This window comes from Xenopus tropicalis, chromosome 9 (assembly GCF_000004195.4).
Source record: "Xenopus tropicalis strain Nigerian chromosome 9, UCB_Xtro_10.0, whole genome shotgun sequence".
In the NCBI taxonomy this organism is placed as follows: domain Eukaryota; kingdom Metazoa; phylum Chordata; class Amphibia; order Anura; family Pipidae; genus Xenopus; species Xenopus tropicalis.
In genome coordinates, this window is record NC_030685.2 from 89,942,448 (window position 1) to 89,969,308 (window position 26,861).

Consider the following 26,861-nt stretch of genomic DNA (forward strand, 5'->3'; position numbering starts at 1 on the left):
GTTAGTGAGAGACTGACCAGTGAGTGGGTTAGTGAGAGACTGATTAGTGAGTGGGTTAGTGAGAGACTGACCAGTGAGTGGGTTAGTGAGAGACTGATTAGTGAGGGTAGGGTTGAAGAGTGAGAGACTGACCAGTGAGTGGTTAGTGAGAGACTGACCAGTGAGTGGGTTAGTGAGAGACTGACCAGTGAGTGGGTTAGTGAGAGACTGATTAGTGAGTGGGTTAGTGAGAGACTGACCAGTGAGTGGGTTAGTGAGAGACTGACCAGTGAGTGGGTTAGTGAGAGACTGACCAGTGAGTGGGTTAGTGAGAGACTGACCAGTAAGTGGGTTAGTGAGAGACTGACTAGTAAGTGGGTTAGTGAGAGACTGACTAGTGAGTGGGTTAGTGAGGGAAATTCTGACCAGTGAGTGGGTTAGTGAGAGACTGACCAGTAAGTGGGTTAGTGAGAGACTGACTAGTGAGTGGGTTAGTGAGGGAAATTCTGACCAGTGAGTGGGTTAGTGAGAGACTGATTAGTGAGTGGGTTAGTGAGAGACTGACCAGTGAGTGGGTTAGTGAGAGACTGATTAGTGAGGGAAATTCTGACCAGTGAGTGGGTTAGTGAGAGACTGATTAGTGAGGGAAATTCTGACCAGTGAGTGGGTTAGTGAGAGACTGATTAGTGAGAGACTGACCAGTGAGTGGGTTAGTGAGAGACTGACCAGTGAGTGGGTTAGTGAGTGACTGATTAGTGAGAGACTGACCAGTGAGTGGGTTAGTGAGAGACTGACCAGTGAGTGGGTTAGTGAGAAACTGACCAGTGAGTGGGTTAGTGAGTGACTGATTAGTGAGAGACTGACCAGTGAGTGGGTTAGTGAGAAACTGACCAGTGAGTGGGTTAGTGAGTGACTGATTAGTGAGAGACTGACCAGTGAGTGGGTTAGTGAGAGACTGACCAGTGAGTGGGTTAGTGAGAAACTGACCAGTGAGTGGGTTACTGAGTGACTGATTAGTGAGAGACTGACCAGTGAGTGGGTTAGTGAGAAACTGACCAGTGAGTGGGTTAGTGAGAGACTGATTAGTGAGGGAAATTCTGACCAGTGAGTGGGTTAGTGAGAGACTGATTAGTGAGGGAAATTCTGACCAGTGAGTGGGTTAGTGAGTGACTGATTAGTGAGGGAAATTCTGACCAGTGAGTGGGTTAGTGAGAGACTGATTAGTGAGGGAAATTCTGACCAGTGAGTGGGTTAGTGAGAGACTGATTAGTGAGAGGGTCAGTGAGTGAGACTCCATATAGTGAAAGGGTCAGTAAGTGAGAGACTGCAGCTGGTGAGAAAGAGTCCTGCTAGTGAGAGGGTCAGTAAGAGACTGTTTGAGACTGCTGCCAGAGGCAGGATGAGACTGAGGTTGGTACCATATGAACCCATGGCTATTTATCAAGCTCCAACTTATGTGTCACTCACACTGGAAGGATTTCCTGCCCCGCCGCAGTCCTGCACAGGAAGTACACGGTGCAAGTGCAGCAGGAAGTGGGTGACGGTGAGTGAATACGTTGGCTCTTGGCAATATTTGGATCCTGCAGAGTCAGCATATTGGCCTCATGAAATTCTATTATCTGTGCATAATTACAGCACTGCTGCCTGGAGAGGTTGATGTAACCAGGAGAGACTGAACACCCAGGGGAGAAGGAAGACTTACTTATTGCTCTTTCACCATGAGACCCCTGTGTAATGAACTGTTCCTTATCAGTAAGCCAGAGACAGGGTCATTAATAAGGGAAAAGGACTCCTTTCCACACGGCTCATTATTATTATTTCTTTAAACAAACACTGCCCATTCCTGGTGAAGGGAGGGGTACTCATTTAGCTACACTCATAGCATTGCCTTAAAGCAAAAAATGGGAGGCATTACCCTTTGCTTAAGAAATGATATGCTGAGATGTACAAATTGTGCACCAGGGCCTATGGCGCTGTAATTACATTGCTGCTTTTTTGCACAGAGGTCTGTCTCTCACCATTAAACTAATACCGCCACAATCAGTGACATAACTGCAGAGGCAATTAGTATTGTATATCCTCAGAGCCAACGGCAGAGTAAATGCTGTGAAAATTCCATGTGTACTATCCCAGAACACATGACAGAATACATAGAGGGCAAATTCCATGTATAATACCCCAGAACCCACAGCAGGATAAATACAGTGCCAATTCCATGTATAATACCCCAGAACCCACAGCAGATAAATACAGTGCCAATTCCATGTATAATACCCAGAACCCACAGCAGATAAATACAGTGCCAATTCCATGTATATACCCCAGAACCCACAGCAGGATAAATACAAGTGCCAATTCCATGTATAATACCCCAGGAACCCACAGCGGGATAAATACAGTGCCAATTCCATGTATAATACCCCAGAACCCACAGCGGGGATAAATACAGTGCCAATTCCATGTATAATACCCCCAGAACCCACAGCGGGATAAATACAGTGCCAATTCCATGTATAATACCCCAGAACCCACAGCGGGATAAATACAGTGCCAATTCCATGTATAATACCCCAGAACCCACAGCAGGATAAATACAGCGCCAATTCCATGTATAATACCCCAGAACCCACAAGCGGGATAAATACAGTGCCAATTCCATGTATAATACCCCAGAACCCACAGCGGGATAAATACAGTGCCAATTCCATGTATAATACCCCAGAACCCACAGCGGGATAAATACAGTGCCAATTCCATGTATAATACCCCAGAACCCACAGCAGGATAGATACAGTGCCAATTCCATGTATAATACCCCAGAACCCACAGCAGATAAATACAGTGCCAATTCCATGTATAATACCCCAGAACCCACAGTGGGATAAATACAGTGCCAATTCCATGTATAATACTCCAGAACCCACAGCAGAATAAATACAGTGCCAATTCCATGTATAATACCCCAGAACCCACAGCAGGATAAATACAGTGCCAATTCCATGTATAATACCCCAGAACCCACAGCAGGATAAATACAGTGCCAATTCCATGTATAATACCCCAGAACCCACAGCAGGATAGATACAGTGCCAATTCCATGTATAATACCCCAGAACACTTAGCAGATAAATACAGTGCCAATTCCATGTATAATACCCCAGAACCCACAGCAGATAAATACAGTGCCAATTCCATGTATAATACTCCAGAACCCACAGCAGAATAAATACAGTGCCAATTCCATGTATAATACCCCAGAACCCACAGCAGGATAAATACAGTGCCACAGCACCCACAAACACTCACACAAGGCATATACGTACACTGACACACAAACACGCAGGTATACACACACATCACCAAGCACATGAACCAGATAAGACAAATTCTCAGGGACAACAGCAGAAAATTTTGATCTTTATTTATGTAATTATTATTCTTTAGCAGCTCTATCTTACACACTGTTCCTCATACAGTCAGTGGCGGGGACATTAGATGATTATCTAGTGAATGTGATGAGATACTCGGGATAGGCCTGGATATCGTTAAATATGACAAACATTGAAGGGCGGTTGATATTATCCGTTACGCTGTCATACAGATCCGTGGGGTTTGATTGGTTCTTAGGTGGAGGGGTGATCATATTAGTTTGCCCAGTAGTGAAGGTGCCAGTGAGGACCCGCGCCAGGTACATGTGTTTATGGCCACTCGGGTCCGGCTTGGAGTAGGTGTCATCGGCAGAGTAATTGGCATCAACGGCAAAGTAGGTCCCGTTCCCAATCACAGCCGCTGTACAGAGAAAGGGGAAATAAACCATGAGTTTGCTGTTCCTACTGAAGAGATTATTTGGATGAATCACTTAGTAACTCCTCACTTTCTAATCTTAGCTTCTCCCCAGCAGCCCAGAGCCCACTGAGCATGTGCAAAAAAAGATGGCCTAACAAGATTCAAGATGGGGGGCTGCTGGGGCAACTGTGAAGGCCTGGATCTTTCCTGTTATCGGGCTGCTGCAGTACAGTAAGTACAGTATGTAAAACACAGAATTACTAGTCATTTCATTTTTTAACCTTTAGTTCCCCTTTTAAGCTTAGCTAAAATGCTATTTTGGGGTTCACATACATAGAGCATTTGGATATCGGCACCAGAGATTACTGGCCGAGGTGGAGAATCAGGTTAACCAGCGAGCCCGGATGGCACAGGTATAGGCATGCCACGCAGAACCCCAGCAGAATGGTTCTGCTTTTCCATTTGAATTAAATTTGACTTAAATATCTTTAAATCCAAACAGGTAAAGACCAACTTGCCCCATGACCAATCAGGTTGTGTGTGAATGGCTCTATTTCAGAAGAGATGAATACAAAGAATCCAACTGTTACTTTCCATATCCAATCCTCTTGGTAGTGAGAGCCATGTGGGTCTCCATGGACGTAGCAGTAGCCAGCCTAGTGAGTGAGCCTTGGGTGTACACTCTCTCTACTCCCTCTCAGTATGTATCTATAGCTTATGTACCAGGAGCACCTGAGAATGTAGGGAGTAACTTTCTCCTGACCCGTAACCTGCTGGACTCTATGCAGTTTGGGTTTGTGACCTGCACGCTCTATTGAGACTAATACAAATGATCTCCAGATTGGAAAGGCCAAAGGATACGTCTCTGTCTCATTCTCCTGGATTTATCTTCTGCTTTTAATATTTACTACCATTCTCCGTCCCTGTGGAACTCCATCCCTGAAGTCCTCGCCAGGCACAAAACCACTTACGATTGAGCCAATAATTGTGAGTTTTGTAGCTGAGCGATAATGAAAGTGCTGACGGCGAGTGACACAACTTGGCTGCTCAAGAAGCCATGTTAGTTGCAATATGTGATGATAACTGGGACCTCAGCCAGGAGAATGAATCCCTGCTTGGCCTTCTGAAATGGTTCCTTTGGTGTCTTTGTGTTTCCCCCTCTCTCACTGATCCATATCCTTGCAGCCTTTTTCCTGAGGTTCTCCCAGTCCCCCCTCTCTAACTGACATCCATAACCTTCCAACTTCTTTCCCAAGTTCCCTACCTCTCCCACCAATATCCAGCCCTTGCATGTCTCTTCTCCATTGCCCTCCCACTCCTCCTTCGTATAGATGACCTTACCAATACAGTTCCTTCCACAAGGCCCCCACTTGTCCTACTTCTACCAAAGTCTGTATGTCAGGAACTGCAGGGAATCGAACCCTGGACTTGGTGCTGGACTGCTGGTGCACTAGCTTAATGAGCCACAGGAGGCTCTTTGAGCTACGTGGGGTCTGTTGCCCTTATGTGCTTTTGACATCGCTACCCATTTTCCTTCAGTCTCAACCAATCCTGTTTATCACATGTGTTGCTGTTTTAGTAATCACCAACCTATATAAACCCCCTCCGTGTAGTGCTGGGCGGTATGACCAAAAATTTATATCACGGTATTTTTCAAAATTATATCGGTATCACGGTATTTGACGGTATTTTTTTTCCCCCATGCATGATTAGGTGACCACCCCAAACACCCGCCACCCGCACCCCCCCCGCCACCCCAAACACCCCCCCATCCGCACGCAGCCCCCCCACCCGCACGCACCCCCCCACCCCAAACACCCCCCCATCCGCACGCACCCCCCCATCCGCACGCACCCCCCCACCCCAAACACCCCCCCATCCGCACACACACCCCCCACCCCACCCCAAACACCCCCCCATCCCCTTCGCATAAATATAACCCCCCTCCCCACCCCATCCCACCCCCCCCAAACACAACCCCATCCCCTTCACATAAGTATAACCCACCCATCCCCTTCACATAAAATATAATTACTGGCCAGGCACCCCCCGACAGCTCACATTGGTATCCGACTCTGAATGCGTCCTAGCGATGGCGCTTTTGTAGAGTGTGCGCGCTGACGTCATGTGCGCACCCGGAAGTATTCAGCACACCGGTATGGGGGTATGTAGAAAATTCATATCGGTTTCAAAAAAAAAAACGGTGATCGGTTTTTACCGGTATACCGCCCAGCACTACCTCCGTGCAACACCCAGTTGCTCGATCATCGTTGCTACTGAGCCTGGTCTTGCCACTTCTGATTTCGTGTTCCCTGTCCTTGCCCTGCCTGGTCCCAACTTGGTTTCCTTGATTGACTTCTGCTTGATTCCTGGATTTGCTGACCCCTGTCTGATAAATGGTATTGCTTGAACTCTGCCTGGACTGACCCCTGCCTGATTAACAGTATTGCTTGAACTCTGCCTGGACCGACCCCTGCCTGTTTCATGGATTTGCCTGTTGCCGGACTCTTCTTACCTCATCACAGGCTTGTACTTATTCTTATTTTGTTTTGTTTTCATTAAACTACCTTTTTCATCGCTCCTTGGCTGTCTGGCCCTTAAAGGGAGTTCTGGGGGTTATTTACATATAGGCTCCTACCTGCTGGTCTCTCGCCAGAGGCCAGTCTTGACACTGTACCTTCAAACCTGAGTTTACCTTTATCTTTGCCCCTTTCCAGTCTTGGGTTTGCCCATGTGCCAGTGGGTAAGTAGTGCCCCCAACAAGCCCATTAACCAACAAGTCCCTCTCACCGTTCTTCCCGGCGTAGCTGCGGTTGAAGCCATGATTGTTGACATTATCTATAGTGCCGGGGTCAGTCCCATGGAACAGCTGCTTCTCGTTGTTGGTGGAACCGGTCTTGTTGTCAATACTCTGCTTCTTAATCTGGTAGTTCTGCCATAGGTACTGGTTCTGTACCCTCTGGATCTGCAAATGGGCAAATAATTATGAATATAGCCTAATAATGTGTGTGTCATTAATAGACATTTCTCATTTAGGAAATTAAAAGTGTAAAACAATTAAGTGGTGGGAGGGGGCAGGAAGAGGAGTCTTTTGCTCATTGCCTCAATAGGGACTTCTCACGCGCTGCACCCATCCTCTGGAACGCTCTTCCCCATCCCATTAGGCACTGCCAGACTCTCCAAGCCTTTAAACGGTCTCTTAAAACTTCCCTTTTCACTCAAGCCTATAACCTAAACCCCCCTAACATTTACTAACCACTGGTTTTCACCTCTCACTCCACAGTTACTGTCACTTTACACACCTACATGAACTCCCAACGCCATGCTAGTTACCCTGACCTTATGTCTCACCCCTCCCTTTTAGAATGTAAGCTCTTGCGAGCAGGGCCCTCCCCCTAGGGTCTCCGATCTTCATCCAATATAACTGCAAACCATTTTTGTGAATTGTTTATATGTACATGTTAACTGTTATGTCTTTTGTACCCCTCTATTCTGTAAAGTGCTGTGTAAATTGATGGCGCTATATAAATAATAATAATAATGCGTTAATCATATCGCATGCACAAAAAAACGCATCATCACAAAGCGTTATTTCTAATGCATTGCGTTAATTAGCGCATAGAAATAATACTAACGCATGATTAACAAACACATATGAAGCGTTAAACGCGCTAAATATTGCGTTAATCTGTGCGAATATTAGCACCTACTTGGGGCAGGCGATACTCAAAGAAAATTGCGGTCCGTGAACTTTTGGCAACACAACATGGACTTTGCAGTGGGATTTTTTCAAGTATGTGTTGGCCCTAGAGTGATACAGCCTCCAATTTTCAGAAAGTAACGGTTACGTGTGGAATAGCACGTGCTGCGTAAGATAATGCGCGAGGCAACATATCGCTTAAAAATCGATCATCGTGAGATAAATAACACCAAGAACATCACTTCTTAATTATGACGCCTGTCCTTTTAGTGAATCGTGCATTAAGTCGCAAAAAATAAGAAGTGATAAAAATTTTAACGCATGCTATAAATAGCGCTCATTTTATCGAACCTTAGTGAATCGGCCCCTATGTTGGGTACAGTCCTTACCGTAATGATCCTCATCTGGCAGCTCCGTGCAAACATCCCCCCGACATGGTTATATTCTGGGCTCCCGGGACTCAGAGGCACAATCTTCATCTGTTCCTTATCCATCGGATCCCAGTTCCCAGGCAAACTGGCAGCCAGACCTAAAGGCCAAAATCAGTTTAACTCCCTGTTGTTTCCTAATAAACTTTGACACCCTATTGCTCTCCGAATGGAATCCAAGTTTCACAGGACTTCATTTATAATGAATGTTTTTCTCTTTATAGGCAGTGTAAGGGGACTTCTCCTAACGCAAGGGCCGGCCCAACGTACATAGGACTCGCCACTTTCCAATAGTTATTTTCTTTTTTTAGGTTTTTTTCCCAAGGATTTGAGTTCTCAGCTGATTGTGAATCAGTAACCCAATAATTCATTTAATTAATTCATTTTAACATTTTCCTTGATATTTTCTATATTTTATATTCTAAAAAGTTTCTCTAAAGGGGGAAATTTATCAACGTTTTTTCATGATTTGAGTTTGTTTTGCTCTTAAAAAACTCGAATTCGAGTTATGGTTCAAAAACTTGAATGTCTGCATAGAAAACCAGACACTCAAAAAATTCAAATTATTCGAATTTTTTTATTCGAAACGGTTTTCCATTTTAATAAATATACCAGCATTCGATATGAGAGTTTATTTAGAAAACAAATTCAAAGTCACAAACTCTAAAACTGATAAATAAGCCCGTAAATAACAAAAAAAAATAACAATGAAAACATAATGAATGTGTCCCTATTATGGATCCTATGAATAAAAACATGAAACTTGAAATTTGGACAAATTTTTAAAATGATTTCCCTTTTCTCTGTAATAATAAAACAGTACCTGTACTTGATCCCAACTAAGATATAATTACCCCTTATTGGGGGCAGAACAGCCCTATTGGGTTTATTTAATGGTTAAATGATTCCCTTTTCTCTGTAATAATAAAATAGTACCTGTACTTGATCCCAACTAAGATATAATTACCCCTTATTGGGGGCAGAACAGCCCTATTGGGTTTATTTAATGGTTAAATGATTCCCTTTTCTCTGTAATAATAAAACAGTACCTGTACTTGATCCCAACTAAGATATAATTACCCCTTATTGGGGGCAGAACAGTCCTATTGGGTTTATTTAATGGTTAAATGATTCCTTTTTCTCTGTAATAATAAAACAGTACCTGTACTTGATCCCAACTAAGATATAATTACCCCTTATTGGGGGCAGAACAGCCCTATTGGGTTTATTTAATGGTTAAATGATTCCCTTTTCTCTGTAATAATAAAACAGTACCTGTACTTGATCCCAACTAAGATATAATTACCCCTTATTGGGGGCAGAACAGCCCTATTGGGTTTATTTCATGGTTAAATGATTCCCTTTTCTCTGTAATAATAAAACAGTACCTGTACTTGATCCCAACTAAGATATAATTACCCCTTATTGGGGCAGAACAGCCCTATTGGGTTTATTTAATGGTTAAATGATTCCCTTTTCTCTGTAATAATAAAACAGTACCTGTACTTGATCCCAACATAAGATATAATTACCCCTTATTGGGGGCAGAACAGCCCTATTGGGTTTATTTAATGGTTAAATGATCCCCTTTTCTCTGTAATAATAAAACAGTACCTGTACTTGATCCCAACTAAGATATAATTACCCCTTATTGGGGGCAGAACAGCCCTATTGGGTTTATTTAATGGTTAAATGATTCCCTTTTCTCTGTAATAATAAAACAGTACCTGTACTTGATCCCAACTAAGATATAATTACCCCCTATTGGGGGCAGAACAGCCCTATTGGGTTTATTTAATGGTTAAATGATTCCCTTTTCTCTGTAATAATAAAACAGTACCTGTACTTGATCCCAACTAAGATATAATTACCCCCTATTGGGGGCAGAACAGCCCTATTGGGTTTATTTAATGGTTAAATGATTCCCTTTTCTCTGTAATAATAAAACAGTACCTGTACTTGATCCCAACATAAGATATAATTACCCCTTATTGGGGGCAGAACAATCCTATTGTTCAACAGGAATTCAGCAGTATTTACTATTAATGTAATTGTATTTGTAATATCTATAATATTTTCACTTCCCTTCTGGGATCAGTTTTTTGTATATATAAGAGTGTTGGGCCCATTGTATTGATAATCTGACTCCTGAGAATAATGTTCGATTGAGAGGGGGTTCCCAGTGTGTGTATGTGTAGCACAAGGAGACCCCGGGGGTTACATGACGTTGATATGTTCATCTTACATAGACAGAAGAGCAAAACACTCACCACCTTTACACACTCGTTCTATCCCAATGATCTTTCCTTTCCCATCAGACGCAGATTTCTGCTCCATGTTAACCGTGTATTTAACTCCCCCAACATCCACAGTGAGGCTCAGCTTGCCCTCATTCTGGGCCTTTTCTAGATCCAGGTTGGACATTTTATCAAAGGGAACAAACCCAGAGCCATCATGGTACCTCCATTCCACCAGGTTACTGTAGAGCTCCTCCTCCCGCTCCCGCGTTTTCCTGTAATTGACTTCTTTTATAATAGTGTGGATTTCTTTGGATATATCAAACACATCTCTTGTGAGACCCGACACTCTAATGGCAGAACCTGAAGGTTCAATAGAAATGGACACCTGGGATTTCTTTTGAAGTTCAGTTAGTTTCTTCAGCTCGTGCTCTTCAAACTCCAGGATCCAAGCATCAGAGATAGTGTCCTCATGTTGTTCCTTCAGTAAAAGCTCTTCCAGCCAAGATGAAGCCGCCATAACTTTCTTCTTCTCTTCTCCACAAAGATGGAAAACCGCCGGCTCAATGTTTTGTTTGGGAATATAAAGCTTTGGCTTCTCTGGTTCTTCTTTCTTTGAGGTGAGATAGTTCCAAAAGGCTGTTTAAAGGACAAAGAACTTTATCTGTAGGCAGCACGAGGTACAACGTTGCTGGTGTGGATTTGCTATGGAAATGAGTGACTACTTACCTACATACACAGTGTATTAATACAAAGTATGTGCAATATGTGGTTCGTGTTCTTATTGAGCAATTTTTAGATTATGATCTGAGCTTTCCCTGAATACGTTAATCATAGATAATAGAAATTACTTAGCAAGGTGCAGTATCTGGATAAAGAAGTCTCATCATATCTGGACCAGAGGGACTTCACGCCCTTGAATGCACCCAGTGGTCAGAGCACCTCTAGAATATTTGCATTACTCAGGAAGAAGGCCAGTGGGCAACTACCCATCTGAGTATGAGCTCAGATAATTGCCTGCCAGTGAAGCCCAGGCTGCTGTAACGTTCTGCTAATGGAATGGGCTGGAGATGTGTAAGGATTGGCACCTACTGTACATAGAAGATACAGTGCCACATGTACTTACATTGTATCGTACCCATAAACCCAGACTGTGCCGGGACACCGGTTCCCTCTTTGCTCATCATACTCTTATAGAAGTCATCCAACATTTTCTGCTGGAAAACAATCACTTTTACTGTTTGTACAGACTTAGGGGACTTCATGGTGACAAATTCCTCAACAGCATCCAACATGGCCGCAGCAACGGCAGCAGAGGTCGCCCCACCCGCACCTGCAATGGAGAGAGGAACAAAATGACTTTGGTTTCTGTTATACTCTGAAATGCTACATTGTGAGAATAGTGCCACTTAGCCTGGCGCCTAGACCACAAGTGCAATGGGGATGCGCTGAGATGGCTGCCAAACTGAGTGAGCTTTGACCCTATCCTGACAGTTACTTTATACATCTTGCATTTAGCACCAATGCGCCTGTTCAGCCAGCATCCCACCAATAGCAACACCATTCCCTCCCTAAGGCAAACCTGTGTCTCAACTTTTGTGTATCCAGTTTTGCATCCACGCTGGCTGGTACATTGTACACAAGTTGCGGCGCTTGCTATTTAATGTAAACAGAAAGGTACAAACTCAGTAGCTTTATCAGAAAGGTCTATATAAATACAGCCATAAGCACTCACAGACAGAGTCCTCTATCAACGGAAACACAGGATTTTTTTTTTTTTTGTAAACATGTTCTTCTGTGTCAGGCTTCCTCTCTTAGGAAAATCCTTCAGGGCATGGGCGATCTCTCGCTCTTCCCTTCCCATCAGAATTCACTCCCCCTCCCAACTCTTTGTAATCTGAGATACCAGCAACCAGAGCTGCAGCAGGAAGCTACCGAGACCGAGCTAAAATGGCAGCTGTTATCTTACACAAACAGAGGGTGCTTCTAGGGCTGTTACTCAGGCAGGTAAAGCTTTCTGCAGAATAAATATAGGGTTCTAGGGGGCAGTAATGTGGCGAATCTATTGGCAGTAACATGCAAAATGCCTTTCCTTCTCCTTTAACAAGGACCCACAATTATACTGGAATTCTGGGGACACCGTAATGAGTCTTCGGCTGTCATGCATAATAATGCCACTTATCGGAATATATATGTATATATTACCTGTTCCCACGGCTGGGAGAGCAACTGACGTGGCCTTTAGATTCTCACACTCCTGCAGAACATCCAGCACAGAGGCTTTAATCCTATCAGGCGTTGATATCGTATACACATGAATGATGTGCCGGCAGGGCAGGTTTCCCTTCTGTGTGACAATATACCCTTTATTAGCCTGGGCACCTGGGGAATGAGGTCGTTAGATAATAAGAGAGAGAAGATGGGCACCAGAGATGCCACTGCTGACATATTGACATGATCAGGGTGAACTTAATAGCCAATCGCTATACAGAGAGCCTATTGTTAGAGCCCATATACCCTGAAAGGCAAGTATTGGTGGCTAAAGAACATGGCATCATGAGTTTAGTGCATTTGTTTACTCTGCCTGTGCTGAGCCTCCTTATCTATTTCCCCCATTGTTTAATCTGTACTTACCTAATGTGGCGCATTCATCTTCTATACTCTTTCCCGCAGCCTCCAGAATCGCCTTGGAAACACCTACAGGGGGCATTTGTTATAATTAAGGGGTCCGGGATGCGCTGCTGCAGCACAACAGGTAATTTAAATGACAAAACACATTTACAGTAAATGACCTACATGGGCCTAAGAATCATGTTCATAAGAGGGTCTGGCAGTCAAAACTAAAACTTAAATAGACTTGGGTCTAGACGTGGGTGTGGAACTACCTCTGGTGCAACAGGCGCGACCCATAAAGCTCTGTCTGGGTGGAAATATTCAATATATTATAGGTTGGCCTGTAATAGAAGTTGATGCTACAGGGCTCATTACATTCTGATGCTAACTGCACCGGATTCTAAGCTGTCGTGCACTAGTAATCTGTATTATTACTAATTAGCTGTATATTTTTTCTATATATACAGTATATTGTGCATCTCTACCCAAGCGAATCAGGGAATCAGCAGAAAAGAAAGATTGGGGGCTACTGGGGGCATTTTGGGGGCACAGATCTTCCCGGCTATAGTTGCCTTGGGCTGGTACAGAAGCACAAAGCATAATGTACAAGTACAACATTTGTGCCCTACTTGTTTAGTTAGTTCTTTAAATAAGTCCTTGCCAGGGGGCCTCTCGTATCTTGTTCCACCACTAGCCGTGTCCCGTGAGTTATTTCCCCACTTTGCTCTGTGTATTTAATGTAAATATCCACAGATCCCCCAGCAAAGTATGGGCGCTTTATCCTGATATTCTGCTGTTATGGCTGAATGTCAAGTTGACGATGAGCCAAAGGATAATCTGTAGATTAATATGTGACGCTACAATGAAAACATTTGAAAAGAAATGAAAGTCAAATACCTATTTTTTGTGTAAATGAGCTGTTTGAGGAATTAACGATAACATCGGTGCTCTCCTTGGTTATATCTCCTGTTCTCACTTGGTACTTAAGGGATCCGATTCTCATCTCATGGACTCCGAGGGTCGGGGTTGAGACCAAGCCAAATAAAGCTGGAAAAAAAGAATCCACTCAGTGTGTATGTGGCCCAGGCTCCTCTAACCACTTACCCACATTCCCTACTAACACTGAGCCCAACTCCCACTGCAGAGGTTTCCAATTACATTGCAGTGTTTAACAACGAACACTCAAGGGCCCATTGGTGGACAGAGAAGAGAAGAGAAAGGGGGTTCAGGGAGCAGAGAGACAAATGGGGGGAGAGAAGAAATATAGAAGGGGGAGAAGAGGGAGGATGGGGGGGAGTAAGGCCAAACAGTTGGGGGGGGGGGGAATAGAAAAGGAAAGGAGAGGGGATGAGAAACAGAAGGAGAGAGGGGAAGGGAAAGGGGGTTTGGGGGGTAGAGAGACAAATGGGGGGAGAGGGGAAATATAGAAGGGGGAGAAGAGGGAGGATGGGGGGGGGAGTAAGGCCAAACAGTTGGGGGGGGGGGAATAGAAAAGGAAAGGAGAGGGGATGAGAGACAGAATGAGAGAGGGGAAGGGAAAAAGGGTTCGGGGGGTAGAGAGACAAATGGGGGGAGAGGGGAAATATAGAAGAGGGAGGATGGGGGGGAGTAAGGCCAAACAGTTGGGGGGGGAATAGAAAAGGAAAGGAGAGGGGATGAGAGACAGAAGGAGAGAGGGGAAGGGAAAGGGGGTTCGGGGAGTAGAGAGACAAAGGGGGAGAGAGGGGAAATATAGAAGGGGGGAGAAGAGGGAGGATGGGGGGGGGAGTAAGGCCAAACAGTTGGGGGGGGGGAATAGAAAAGGAAAGGAGAGGGGATGAGAGACAGAAGGAGAGAGGAGAAGGGAAAGGGGGTTCGGGGAGTAGAGAGACAAATGGGGGGAGAGGAGAAATATAGAAGGGGAGAGGAGAGGGGGAGTATTGCTAAAAGGCTAAGGAGATGTACTAGAGGTGGCACAACTGAGATTCTTGAATTTGCTGGTAATGACTTTTGCCTGAAGGTAAATCACTTTCAACAAGATTTGGGAAATGCCCTCACATTATTAACGTCTATACAGATTCTATACTAGAATTACGGAAAGTCTTCTTCAGGTTCTTGCAGTGGAGGAGAATTTTAGCGACACAAAACCTGTAAAACCAGTTTTCTCCGTATAATATTAAGGTGAGACATTTGAACAGACCCCATGGGGACTGATTTATCACATTGAATCCAGAGGCTTCTGGAAATCACAGGACCCTCATTCAACATTGCTGAGTTGTATGTGATGTGGGGGGAGAATATTTTCCTGTCTTGGCTCCGTAATTGTCTCCTGGTCATATTTGTGCAAGTTGGACTGGTGTCCCATTATCCCAGATGTTACCCCAGGTTACCCCACATAGTTATCAGAAGGTTCCCCTCCATGTTCTGCAGTGCAGCCGTGGCACAGAGTAATACATTCTAAACTGTGCAACAAACTAACATTTTCCCCCTAGGGAATGTCCCTCACCTGCTTTGGTTCCATCCTTAGCTTGGCGACTGGATTCCTCTGCTCCTGCTCTCTTAGAAAGAGCATCCTTAAAGGCCTGCAAATACCAAAGATACCATTTTAGCCAGATAAGAAGAAGCTAAGTAAGAAATCCATTTGTGAGTCGCAGCTGAGCCAATAGACATTATGGCTGAGGTCTTCAGAGTTCTAGATCTCCTTTGTGGTCCCACATTTGGTCAGGTACCTACTGGGCTCCCAACAAGGTTATAGCTAAAAAAGGTCCCTCTTCTCTCACAGAATATTACAACTCCTACACATTGTTTCTTGGTTACATCCTTTGCTTGTCTGTTAGTTGGGTTTAACCAAAAGAATGGCTAAATGCTGAGACTTATTTCTGTTTGTTGAGTTTAACCAAAAGAATCACTAAATGCTGAGACTTATTTCTGTTTGTTGGGTTTAACCAAAAGAATCGCTTAATGCTGAGACTTATTTCTGTTTGTTGGGTTTAACCAAAAGAATCGCTAAATGCTGAGACTTATTTCTGTTTGTTGAGTTTAACCAAAAGAATCCCTAAATGCTGAGACTTATTTCTGTTTGTTGGGTTTAACCAAAAGAATCGCTAAATACTGAGACTTATTTCTGTTTGTTGGGTTTAACCAAAAGAATCGCTAAATGCTGAGACTTATTTCTGTTTGTTGGGTTTAACCAAAAGAATCGCTTAATGCTGAGACTTATTTCTGTTTGTTGGGTTTAACCAAAAGAATCTCTAAATGCTGAGACTTATTTGTGTTTGTTGGGTTTAACCAAAAGAATCGCTAAATACTGAGACTTATTTCTGTTTGTTGGGTTTAACCAAAAGAATCGCTAAATGCTGAGACTTATTTCTGTTTGTTGGGTTTAACCAAAAGAATTGCTAAATGCTGAGACTTATTTCTGTTTGTTGGGTTTAACCAAAAGAATCCCTAAATGCTGAGACTTATTTCTGTTTGTTGGGTTTAACCAAAAGAATCGCTAAATACTGAGACTTATTTCTGTTTGTTGGGTTTAACCAAAAGAATCCCTAAATGCTGAGACTTATTTCTGTTTGTTGGGTTTAACCAAAAGAATCCCTAAATGCTGAGACTTATTTCTGTTTGTTGGGTTTAACCAAAAGAATCACTAAATACTGAGACTTATTTCTGTTTGTTGGGTTTAACCAAGAGAATCGCTAAATACTGAGACTTATTTCTGTTTGTTGGGTTTAACCAAAAGAATCCCTAAATGCTGAGACTTATTTCTGTTTGTTGGGTTTAACCAAAAGAAACCCTAAATACTGAGACTTATTTCTGTTTGTTGGGTTTAACCAAGAGAATCGCTAAATACTGAGACTTATTTCTGTTTGTTGGGTTTAACCAAAAGAATCGCTAAATGCTGAGACTTATTTCTGTTTGTTGGGTTTAACCAAAAGAATCGCTAAATGCTGAGACTTATTTCTGTTTGTTGTTTTCCACTGTTAAAAACAATCAATCACAGTATTTGGAGATTTGGCAAATTTCATATTTAAAACCTCAAAAAAATATGATTGAAAGAAAATGTTTGGGTTATTTTAAAGACATTGCTTATCCCTTACTGTTCTTTGGCTCTTAACACAACAAAGGTAAGTCAGGCCTTCTGTTTAATTATTTTAATTATTATTTGGGTGGTGTTGCTCTAGGAATAGAATAACTCTGTTACCTTGATAGTGTTCATGTCACTTGGATGTAACAGAAAGTTGACTTCTTGCAGTTGGCCACCTTTGCAGCTGGATTTCAGAACCTCATCAAACATTAATGAAGCAACCAAATCTTTCGGGAACCCAAGAGCTCCTGTTCCAATGGCCGGGAACGTTATGGACCTCAGTTTCTCCTTCTCTGTGGTACTCAGGCAATTCGTCATGATCGTCCTTAATATCTGCAAGTACGGACAATTTGTGATTGGATATAAAGCTGGTGTCCCTCTCTGGGGAACAGAAGGTACCTTCACAGAAGGCGTACACTAATAAATCTACTCATTTTGCCAAAACAAGAGATCTTGGTGTTGGAGTGAGATGAACATATAACCCAGAACAATTCTCACTAGAGGGAAACTGTGGGGGGTAATATCGCTGCATAGGTCATTAGCCAACTGGACAGGGTTTGATTTCAACATAAAAATACTTATCAGTTGGCCCATGGGCTAATTGGACTTATTAGTGCAGTTTTGTTTTCCACTTGAATTATTAAATTACATGAAATTGGCTGCCCATTGAACACCTAATCCCTGACCAGCTTGAACAGGAGCCCACATAGTAATGGCTTTATGATCTTCCCATATATCATTTATCTTTACCTTCTCAGCAGAGCGCTTTCCTTGGTCCCACCCGGGAGTCACAACATGAATGACTTTCTTGCAGTTGAGGCCAAATCCGTTGGTGACAAATACAGAACCTTCTTCCACTTGGGTCCCACGGCTCATTTCTCTTAATTGTTGTTGGAGTTTGGTACCGGCTTTGGCATTTAGCGCTTTAGAAACGGCGCCGGTATTCAGGTCCAGGTCCTTCCCCACACTGTTCACTATCACATCTGTCTGATGAGAATTAAATATTGTATTTGCATCATTATTGGAGCCCTGTAGAACTCAGCCTTACATGTCTTCTTCTGCTAACAACTCAAGCATGTTTATTGGCAGTTGGACATTCTAAATCACAGATTTGTGCTGGAATATGAAAAATCCTGATTTTTTTAATTGGCTGGCCATAATAAAAGAAAGCATAAGGGCCTGTGTAGCAATGGTCCAACATGGTGCTGGGCGGTGGGATTTAGTAACCTGTCTGAAAGATATTTAGCTAATTTTCAGTCAGATATTGGTGTCTGACCATCCATTTGGCTACATACTGTAAGTTACCCATCTGCAGCTACAATTGTACCACGTATGGTCAACTTGATGTGCCCTCAGGCTAACAATCTTCCCCTGATACAAACTAATGCTCCTGCTCTCAGTCTGGGACTTGTACCAACATTTAGTTCTTCTCGGCAGGGAACAATGTGACATTAATGGAATTATTAATAAAACATGAAACACAGAGGAAAAATATTACTAAGATTACATTTATTTAACCAATAAACTTGTGTCGGTATCCCCAAATTCAAAATCTGTATTTGCATTGGTGGAAGGGACATATGGGAGCCAAAGGGCATGGCAGCAAGAGTTTTAAGTGGCCAAGAAAAACACACAGGTCCTGGGTTAAGTCAACAGTATTCCTTTAGCAAACATTATACTTTCACTTCTTTTGTAGAAATCCCTCCTGCTCTCTCCTATAATATTATTCATCATTGATTCCCTCACTATAGTCAGTACCCAGGCCTCACCCATTCGAATCATAGCAATCTAACAGCAACGTTGCTGTCACATACACAGTTACGTTGCCTCCACAGTACAAGTCATAATCGCATTCGCCGGACTGCTGTGTTTTTTCTTAGAAACACAAAATAAGTTCTTTTGGATTCATCATTTTAGTAAAAAATAACAAGGAATCCATTAGAACTGAGCATAATTGTAATTGGGTCTTACAAAGACTCCCATGTTGCACTCTCTCTGTCGGACTTCCGACAGCTGGAAACATACATTTACATCAATTTATATTACTTACTGTTGCATCTTGGATATTCCCTTGGATTATTTTGATATTCACTCCCTCTTTAGTTGTTACCATATGGACATCTGACCTTCTTAGTGGTTCTTTACTATCGGGGTTGGTGTTGCCTTTACTGGAGGTTTCTGAGACATAATCTCCAAATTCAGCCCTGACAGCCTTAGCAAAAGCCGCAACGGTACCATCAGCAGAATCAACAAGATGAATTCTTGTAACCTTCCTAGACCTTTGTGGGCTCTCCACATACTGCCTGACCGACTCCACAATGTTCTGCACAGAGACAGTCACAGGGAAGCCAGACATCTGGGAACCAACAGCTGGGATCCCAATGGAACTGAGTCCATTTTCTGCAGCCAGTTCTAAGCACCTGCTTATTCCTCTCCGGAGCAGTCGGGTGCATCTGGTTTGTGAGTTTGGATCCCATTTGGGACTAACAGTATGTATAACCTGCTTGCACGGCAGATTACCAGCACCAGTAATTACTGAGTCACCAACTGAATATTTCCCTTCTCTTTTTATTATATGATCACACTCTGTTTGTAATTTGGGCCCCGCAGCATTCAGTAGGGCCAATGCCAGCCCCTCAGTGTGCTTCAGATCTTCCCTGGCTGCATTAACTACAACATCAACGCGGTGACGGGTCAGGTCATCCTTATAGACTGCAATGGTCACTCTTTGTGGCAAGTCTACTTGGCAGTGAGGTTCACTGAGATCCACCAGACTAGTAGTAATGTCTTCTCCATCCTTCTGGAAGTGAACCAAGCACTGAAACTTATTCTTTGCTGTACTAACATACATTTCCTCATTCTTTATCCAGAACTTCTTGGCTCCCGGCTTTTTAATGCGCAGAACATTGGTGTGTAGTGAAGAGAGAACCCTTTCTATAAGGGCGGCTGCCTCTTGAACATACAGTTTGGATCCACTCAGGGCAATAGATTTCCTCTTTAAGGTAACACTTACATTTTTCTTTTTTATTTCCATACAAGTATCCTGCTTTTCTTCTTTAATAAACTGTATAACGGCTGCCGATGTGACGGGAATGTCCTTCTGTATGGGAGTGTTCCTCTCCAGAAAGTCATGGATCTGTTGGGAAGCTTTCCCTACACTGGGAGCCAGACCAGCAATAACCACCTGATTCTCTGCCCCTCGGGGAAACTCCTCAATCACAACCGTGCATTTCTCTGAGTTAAATAATTCACACAAATGAGTATGGAGACTTCTCCACTCAGGGCCCTTGATAATCATCTTGTCTTCTACAGTAAGTTGCTTACAGACTAACTCTTGGCCCATCTGTGCTTCTGCCTCTGACAGATCTTTCATGGAGAGTCCGGTCAGTGTAACTGATTTACCCTCAGTCTGAAACATCGCATTAATATTGTGCCGTGTGAGGAAGAGACAGGACAACTCATCATTATCAGTAAAACCCAAGAAATGGATGATGTGGGGATCCAGTGGGAGGGGTTTAGATTTCAGTTGTTGTGTTTCTTTGAGTATTTCACATTTGGCAGAGAGAACTTCTTCTTTGACTCCATAGAGCTTGAGGTTCCTGGTTGGCACATCATACTCAATTCTGAGCTCTGGAGACTGTGACTGGATAGTTTCCATCTGCCCAGTTTTGCACATTATTTCATAGAGAGCAGGGGCCAGTGGCTCAGACATTTCCATACTGCGGTTTTGTCTATCAATCCGCCTGGTGGTATTTTCTACCAGGTCCCTGAAATTTTTCTCAACCTTAGTCATAACCTTGGAGAGTCCTGCAAGGAAGACTTTGTGTTTGGCAAGGTCTGGTTTGACCAAAACCCCCCCATATGAGGAGCTGCTGGCTTCTCTTTTGATGGCTTCCCAAACTGGTGGAATCACATCGTACTCTGCATCTTTGAACTTGGAAATAATAAGGGAGAATTCTGTAGAAACCTGATCTCTCCATGTCCGTACAATCTTTGCCACAGTCCTGAGATGAGATGATATGGAGCTGGGGATGGACAGTTTAATGTTGGGATTGGGGCAGTTTGGATCTGGCCATGTCATCTCACAGTTCTTATCTGCCATCTTCTTGTCTATGTCGCCTTTTATCTGTGGGTCTCCCAGTATGAATTCCAGTACATACGGACTGACTGGCACCTCCAGGGGTTCAGGTAATGTTACACAAGGTCCCTTCTCCCCATATAGAGTTAAACCCAGGGACTCATAATACGGATACACTGATATTGGCTGCTTCCTAAACACATGCTGCTTCCCCAACACTCTCTTTGCATCTTAAAGTAAACAGAAATAGAAATGCAAGTAGCAGTAAATAAACAACAGACAAGTATATTCCCTAGTTTCCCAACAGGTATAATAATGAAAGATCAATAATTTGTTATATGGGGGTTACCTTCTATATTATGGAACGTTATTATTGCAGTGTTCTCTTCTGGTATCAGCTCCACCTCCTGTACCTCCCCCCCTCCGTACCGCGGGTTCTCAAAGTAAATCTCCAGGAGGTCGTCAGACATGTCGGGGGGCAGATTCTCGACCCGGATACTTTTAGTTTCCTCCAGAACTTTAACTGTTAGTTTCTTCTGTTTCTTAACCCTGTGATTTCTGGTGAGTTTCCCAATAAAAGTGGGGATATCTGTAAAATGTTAGCGATGTATTAAGTCTATTTGTTAATGGACTGATTATCTGGGACTGATAATGAAAGACAACAGAATAGAATCAGAGCTCATCGGCAGGTACATCTGTCTCAAACGATCACCTTTTCTTTTTTTTTCAGGTTTTTATACCAACAGGGCCATATAATATTTATATTGTGAGTGTGAGATCAATGAGAACATTTCACAAACTGTGTATGTTGTTGTCTTTATCTTTAAATGCCTCCCACTGTTGTATTTCACCCAAGGTGCCCATGACCTTATGGTGGGCCCTTGCTGGATAACAGGTCCAGGCTACAGTAAATACCTGCAAGGGTTCACACCTAGACCTGCCATCCAATGGGACTGTGAGCAGCTTTACCCACAAGCTGCCCTGCTACCTGATGCTCATTCTGAAACTCAGAGCTAATGTCATTGTGTACATGAACGTGACGGTATATAAGGGTTCTGTTAGAGCAAAAGCCTCTGCTCCTCAGCTAGCAGCAGCCACCCTTTCCCCCATTGTGCTGCAGGTACTGAGCCACCGCAGGACTCCGCTTCAGGACAGACAAATGCAAGACTGTGGATTGAGAAACACAATAAGCACACAACCCACTTGCTGTCGGTATGGAGCAATAACCTGCTGGTACTTACCTATGTCACATGTAAAAGTGACCACAGCAGAGTGGATCTCAGGGATCATCTCCACATAGAAGTCTTGGCCCTCAGCTTTGCCACTGTCTTTCTCCACCAGGAGGTTCAACATTTCAGCAGTGTAGGATTCTTGGAGATTCTCAATCAGAACCATGGAGTTCGGGGTGCCATGGACCGTACTATTTGCTTTCTCTGATTTTACATCTGGTGCTGCAGAACCTGTAATTAATAAATAGTAAAGAAAATTAAGTTCCAATCTCTGAACATTCCTTGCTGCCAGGTTCTCCCTCTTCCAATCACATTGTTGAGAAAAAAGAGTTATGCTTTGTCCCTCTCCATCTCCTGTAACAAGTATTCTTGTCACCATTCCTCTGTGGGTTTGAACTCAGGACCAAATGCTTTTATCCCGCTCTTTAACTAGTGGGATAGGTCAGGACAGTTTTCAGGTTTTGACTTTAACCCCAACAGGAACAAATGATAGGAATCATTGTTGCACATTTTGCAGTAAAGGATTATTAGAAATGGCCCATTTTCCCTGAAGTTTTAGAATCCCAGGAGCCATTAGTTTTTCAGCAGCAGCCCACTGAGCATGTGCAGTGCCACTGACACTCACAGAATGGCCTAAGAAAATCCAAGATGGGGATCTGCTATGGCAAAGACTGTTATAGTGCTGCTGAACATTTAGGCTGGTGCAGTGAGCTCAGTATATATGGTATAACATTATAGCCATATTTGTTTTTAGTGTTTAGTTCTCTTTTAGGTCTGAATTGAATTGATCATGCTTTATTTCTTTCTTCTAACGTGTAAAAAAAAAAACTTAATGGGCAAGAATATCTGTAGACTCTCTGCCTAAAACGATAGGTCCTTAGGTGGAACACTCACTACTGAGTTCCAAACCGACTATATGCAGGGAGCGAGTGGTTTATATTTGTGATTGGAGGCAAGTAAACCTAAAACTGCCATTGTGTACAGTGTTAAATGTTGCTTGGAGTGGTGTAATAGGCAACTCCATTGGACTTTGAAAACTTGATCTGTGGAGGGACACATGTCACTTCTCACTCAGCCTGGGTTGGGCAGATGCTACAACATTACCTGAATGCCAACAGTAAGGTTTTGTGGCAACAGAATAAAGATCTGGAGCTGTTTGTCATAGTTTGGACTAAGGCCCTTGTACACACCTTAGTAGAAATGACCTGAGGAGGTAGTGTTTTGTGTTTGTAAGACAACTATGCGCCCAAAAAACTGACCCCAGGCAGGACCAAATGATGTTGATAAAGCCGACAGTAAAAAAATGACATTTAGGGCACGAGGTAAAGTCTTTGTTGTCCATCCATTGAAAGACTTTACTCTGTCCCAAGGTCTCATTACCTGGTTCCTGTTGATTTTCTGTGTCTTTGGATCCCTGCAAAACACAATTATGAGATAATGGAAAGTGAAAGCTGCAGTTCCTTTCATGGGTTAAGCAATATAACCTTCCCATTGGGAATATCCCATAATACTCTGCATATGTAAATACTCACAGCTGGAGGTTCCTGGGCTTGAGTCTTCTTGGCTGAGGTTTCCTTGGCTGAAGGTTCATTGAGTGGAACTGCTGGTTCCTTGGCTGGAGATTCCTTCAATCGAGCCTTTTTAGCTTTAGGTTCCCTTACTGCGGAGCCCTTGGCTGGACTTTCCTCTGCTTTGCTGACATTTGGCCTCCCCGCCTCTGGCAAACTGATATTCAGCTTTAACTTTTGCCCCCCGGGCAAGCTCAGCTCATGGGTTTGTTTCTGGAGAACTCGGTCTCGCACTGCGATGGAATAAACAATAGAAATATTCAATGAATAAAAAATAAAATACAATGTGAAATTATACCCCTGAATTTAGAAAAGATTCATGCGACGTGCGTGTAGTTCAACAGCTCAGCAGGAGAAATGTGGGTTGTGAGGGCCCCAGGCCTGTGGCTCCAGGGGGTAATTCATACTGAAGCTACTGTGGCAGCCACTCTGGAACTGTTGGGAAAAACCATTGCATTCTGGGTATATAACATGACAAATTGCAACTGCCCTTGTGCCCTATAATCCTTTATACACAGAATAACCTTAGAACAATGTGCAGTGAAAGAGACATGAAGGGCCATTTATGACCCCAAGTGACATTTAACATGTAATGTTTTATACCCAGAATGCAAAGTTGTCCTCCAGGATCATTGTGGCCACAAGGGGGAGTTTTGTTTTGTGCAATTGTGGTCGAAACATTTGCGTTATGACAAATTGGACACAAAGTTTCGGGACCTGACATTGTGGCATTTCCAGCGCTCAGTGTCAAAATGGTGTCAGCATCTGTTTGTTTAGGTGCAAATCTGCCGCAGTGGGAGCCCTGGGATTAGTGGCGCCTACAGGGCTGTCAGTATCCCACGTGGGAATAGGATTCACTTGGGGAACAACTCTGCAGAGGTGCAAAGAGCGGGATAATTACCTTTAAGGAATGGATTCAAATTCGTGCCGCCATTTTTGCACAACCAAAAATGCATCTGTGGTTATAAAATGGGGTTTAATAAACACCTGAATTCAGTGGGGATTGGACCAACCTTGTTCCTGAACTGCAACAACCTACTGACAGGCAGAGCTACTGGGGAGTCACAGCTAAAGTTGAGCATTTAGGGCTCTGGGGCCCTAAGTACCAAAAGGGCAGTAACTGGAATGGAACTTGCTGGACAGGGAGGTTTTTCAAGTTTTACATGTTTATTTTCTTTCCCCTCGCCACCATCGGCCGCTACACAATCTGCTCCCATGTAAAATGGCGGGAAAACCCAAAGTTACTTTGTTTGAATATTTGTTTTTTGTTTTTTTTTACTTACAAGGGACGTGACTGATAGAGTCAAATCTTTGTGTCTTTCTGCTTTGTGCGATGGGCAGAACCTTCTCTCCCCCTTGGGTGACATCAATACAATTTGTGCTAATCCTACTGTCTATTGGCTGAACTGGGTGAGAGAATATCCCTGTACCCCAATCCTACCTGTACCCCCAATCCTACCTGTACCCCCAATCCTACCTGTTTCTTGGCTGAAGTGGATGAGGGGATATCCCTGTACCTCCAATCCTACCTGTTTCTCGGCTGAAGTGGATGAGGGGATATCCCTGTACCCCCAATCCTACCTGTTTCTTGGCTGAAGTGGATGAGGGGATATCCCTGTACCCCCAATCCTACCTGTTTCTCGGCTGAAGTGGATGAGGGGATATCCCTGTACCCCCAATCCTACCTGTTTCTCGGCTGAAGTGGATGAGGGGATATCCCTGTACCCCCAATCCTACCTGTTTCTCGGCTGAAGTGGATGAGGGTATATCCCTGTACCCCCAATCCTACCTGTTTCTCGGCTGAAGTGGATGAGGGGATATCCCTGTACCCCCAATCCTACCTGTTTCTCGGCTGAAGTGGATGAGGGGATATCCCTGTACCCCCAATCCTACCTGTTTCTCGGCTGAAGTGGATGAGGGGATATCCCTGTACCTCCAATCCTACCTGCTTCTCGGCTGAAGTGGATGAGGGGATAACCCTGTACCCCCAATCCTACCTGTTTCTCGGCTGAAGTGGATGAGGACATATCCCTGTACCCCCAATCCTACCTGTTTCTTGGCTGAAGTGGATGAGGGGATATCCCTGTACCCCCAATCCTACCTGTTTCTCGGCTGAAGTGGATGAGGGGATATCCCTGTACCCCCAATCCTACCTGTTTCTCAGCTGAAGTGGATGAGGGGATATCCCTGTACCTCCAATCCTACCTGTTTCTCGGCTGAAGTGGATGAGGGGATAACCCTGTACCCCCAATCCTACCTGTTTCTTGGCTGAAGTGGATGAGGACATATCTGGGGGTGCAGTCGGGGTCCCTGATCACACACTCCCCTCCGTTAGACTTGCTCTTGCTCTGGAAATACACAAGCAGTTTGTTCTTCACCTCCTTCAGTTTCTCAGGCCCCAGATCCCACTGAAGGGCCACAGGGAACTGGAATGTACTTGGTTCCCCCATATTTAGGGCAGGATAGGGCTCGCTGGGGCTGTTCCGACTCTGAGCCACATATGAAAGAGATCTGTTATGTAAAGAAGAATAAGGAAGAACCAGTTTTTTACTTTCATTTCTCCTGAAGCCGACAGTGACAGACACCCCTATCTGTAGGCGTCGCTCCTGCCTGAAATAAACTCAGCTCCCTATAGGCCTGTGTGTGGCAGCCAAGGATCCACTGACACTGATGCTCCAAACTCTTTTAATTTGTAATATTTCTGCCTAAATATAACTGAAAATATGATCTTTGATTCACACTGTTAAAACTATAGACAATGAGAAGACAATGAGTTTATCAGGAACTATGGGGATTCGAACATTGGACTTTGTGCTAGACGGCAAGTGCACTTGCTTAGTGAGCCACAGGAGGCTCCTTGAGCTCTATGGGATCAGTTGCCCTTATGTGCCTTCTGCATTTCCACCAGTTTTCCTTATGTCGCAACCTATATTGTTAATCACATGTGTGGCTGCTTTTCTAATTACCCGCCTATATAAACCCTCTCCGGGCAACACCCAGTTGCTCGATCATCGTTCCCGCTGAGCTTGGTCTTGCCACTTCTGATTCCGTGTTCCCTGCCTGTGCCCTGCCTGGTCCCTGTTTGGTTTCCCTGGTTTGACTTCTGCCTGACTCCTGATTTGCTTGAACCCTGCCTGGACCGACCTCTGCCTGATTAACGGATCTGCTAGAATCCTGCCTGGA

At 43.8% G+C, this 26,861-nt stretch overlaps 1 protein-coding gene and 1 long non-coding RNA gene across 3 annotated transcripts; one reads left to right on the forward strand and one right to left on the reverse strand.

Annotated features, from left to right (window-relative positions):
• Nucleotides 1-741: 741 nt before the first annotated feature.
• On the forward strand, nucleotides 742-17,053 carry LOC105945676. 2 transcript variants are annotated; one of them, XR_001925372.2, is made up of 4 exons: nucleotides 742-1,522; nucleotides 3,867-3,996; nucleotides 12,804-12,885; nucleotides 16,972-17,053. It is a non-coding gene; the product is annotated as an uncharacterized LOC105945676 (long non-coding RNA). The 2 variants fall into 2 exon arrangements; XR_004220387.1 differs by lacking the exons at nucleotides 12,804-12,885; nucleotides 16,972-17,053 and adding an exon at nucleotides 4,268-5,444.
• parp14.2 (poly (ADP-ribose) polymerase family, member 14, gene 2) lies at nucleotides 3,384-26,330 on the reverse strand. Its single transcript, XM_002942598.5, has 17 exons — nucleotides 25,936-26,330; nucleotides 23,643-23,911; nucleotides 23,491-23,524; nucleotides 22,123-22,341; nucleotides 21,231-21,470; nucleotides 18,854-21,111; nucleotides 17,554-17,790; nucleotides 16,921-17,136; nucleotides 15,229-15,304; nucleotides 13,641-13,790; nucleotides 12,765-12,827; nucleotides 12,336-12,512; nucleotides 11,257-11,463; nucleotides 10,164-10,769; nucleotides 7,855-7,994; nucleotides 6,556-6,730; nucleotides 3,384-3,768 (listed from the first exon to the last, which is right to left on the reverse strand). Exons 1-17 carry the CDS (start codon nucleotides 26,126-26,128, stop codon nucleotides 3,479-3,481), a joined length of 5,550 nt encoding a protein of 1,849 aa, XP_002942644.2. The 5' UTR covers nucleotides 26,129-26,330; the 3' UTR covers nucleotides 3,384-3,478.
• Between the last annotated feature and the right edge of the window lie 531 nt (nucleotides 26,331-26,861).

What these genes read in the sequence shown, in the direction of transcription:
- parp14.2 (XM_002942598.5), bottom strand. Translation starts at nt 26,128, where the DNA reads ATGGGGGAACCAAGTACATTCCAGTTCCCTGTGGCCCTTCAGTGGGAT. An exon ending in AGAAAATCAACAGGAACCAG is followed by an intron (nt 22,342 to 23,490) that starts GTAATGAGACCT and finishes TATTAATTACAG; the next exon opens with GTTCTGCAGCACCAGATGTA. An exon ending in GCCAGATGAGGATCATTACG is followed by an intron (nt 6,731 to 7,854) that starts GTAAGGACTGTA and finishes GCCCATTTGCAG; the next exon opens with ATCCAGAGGGTACAGAACCA.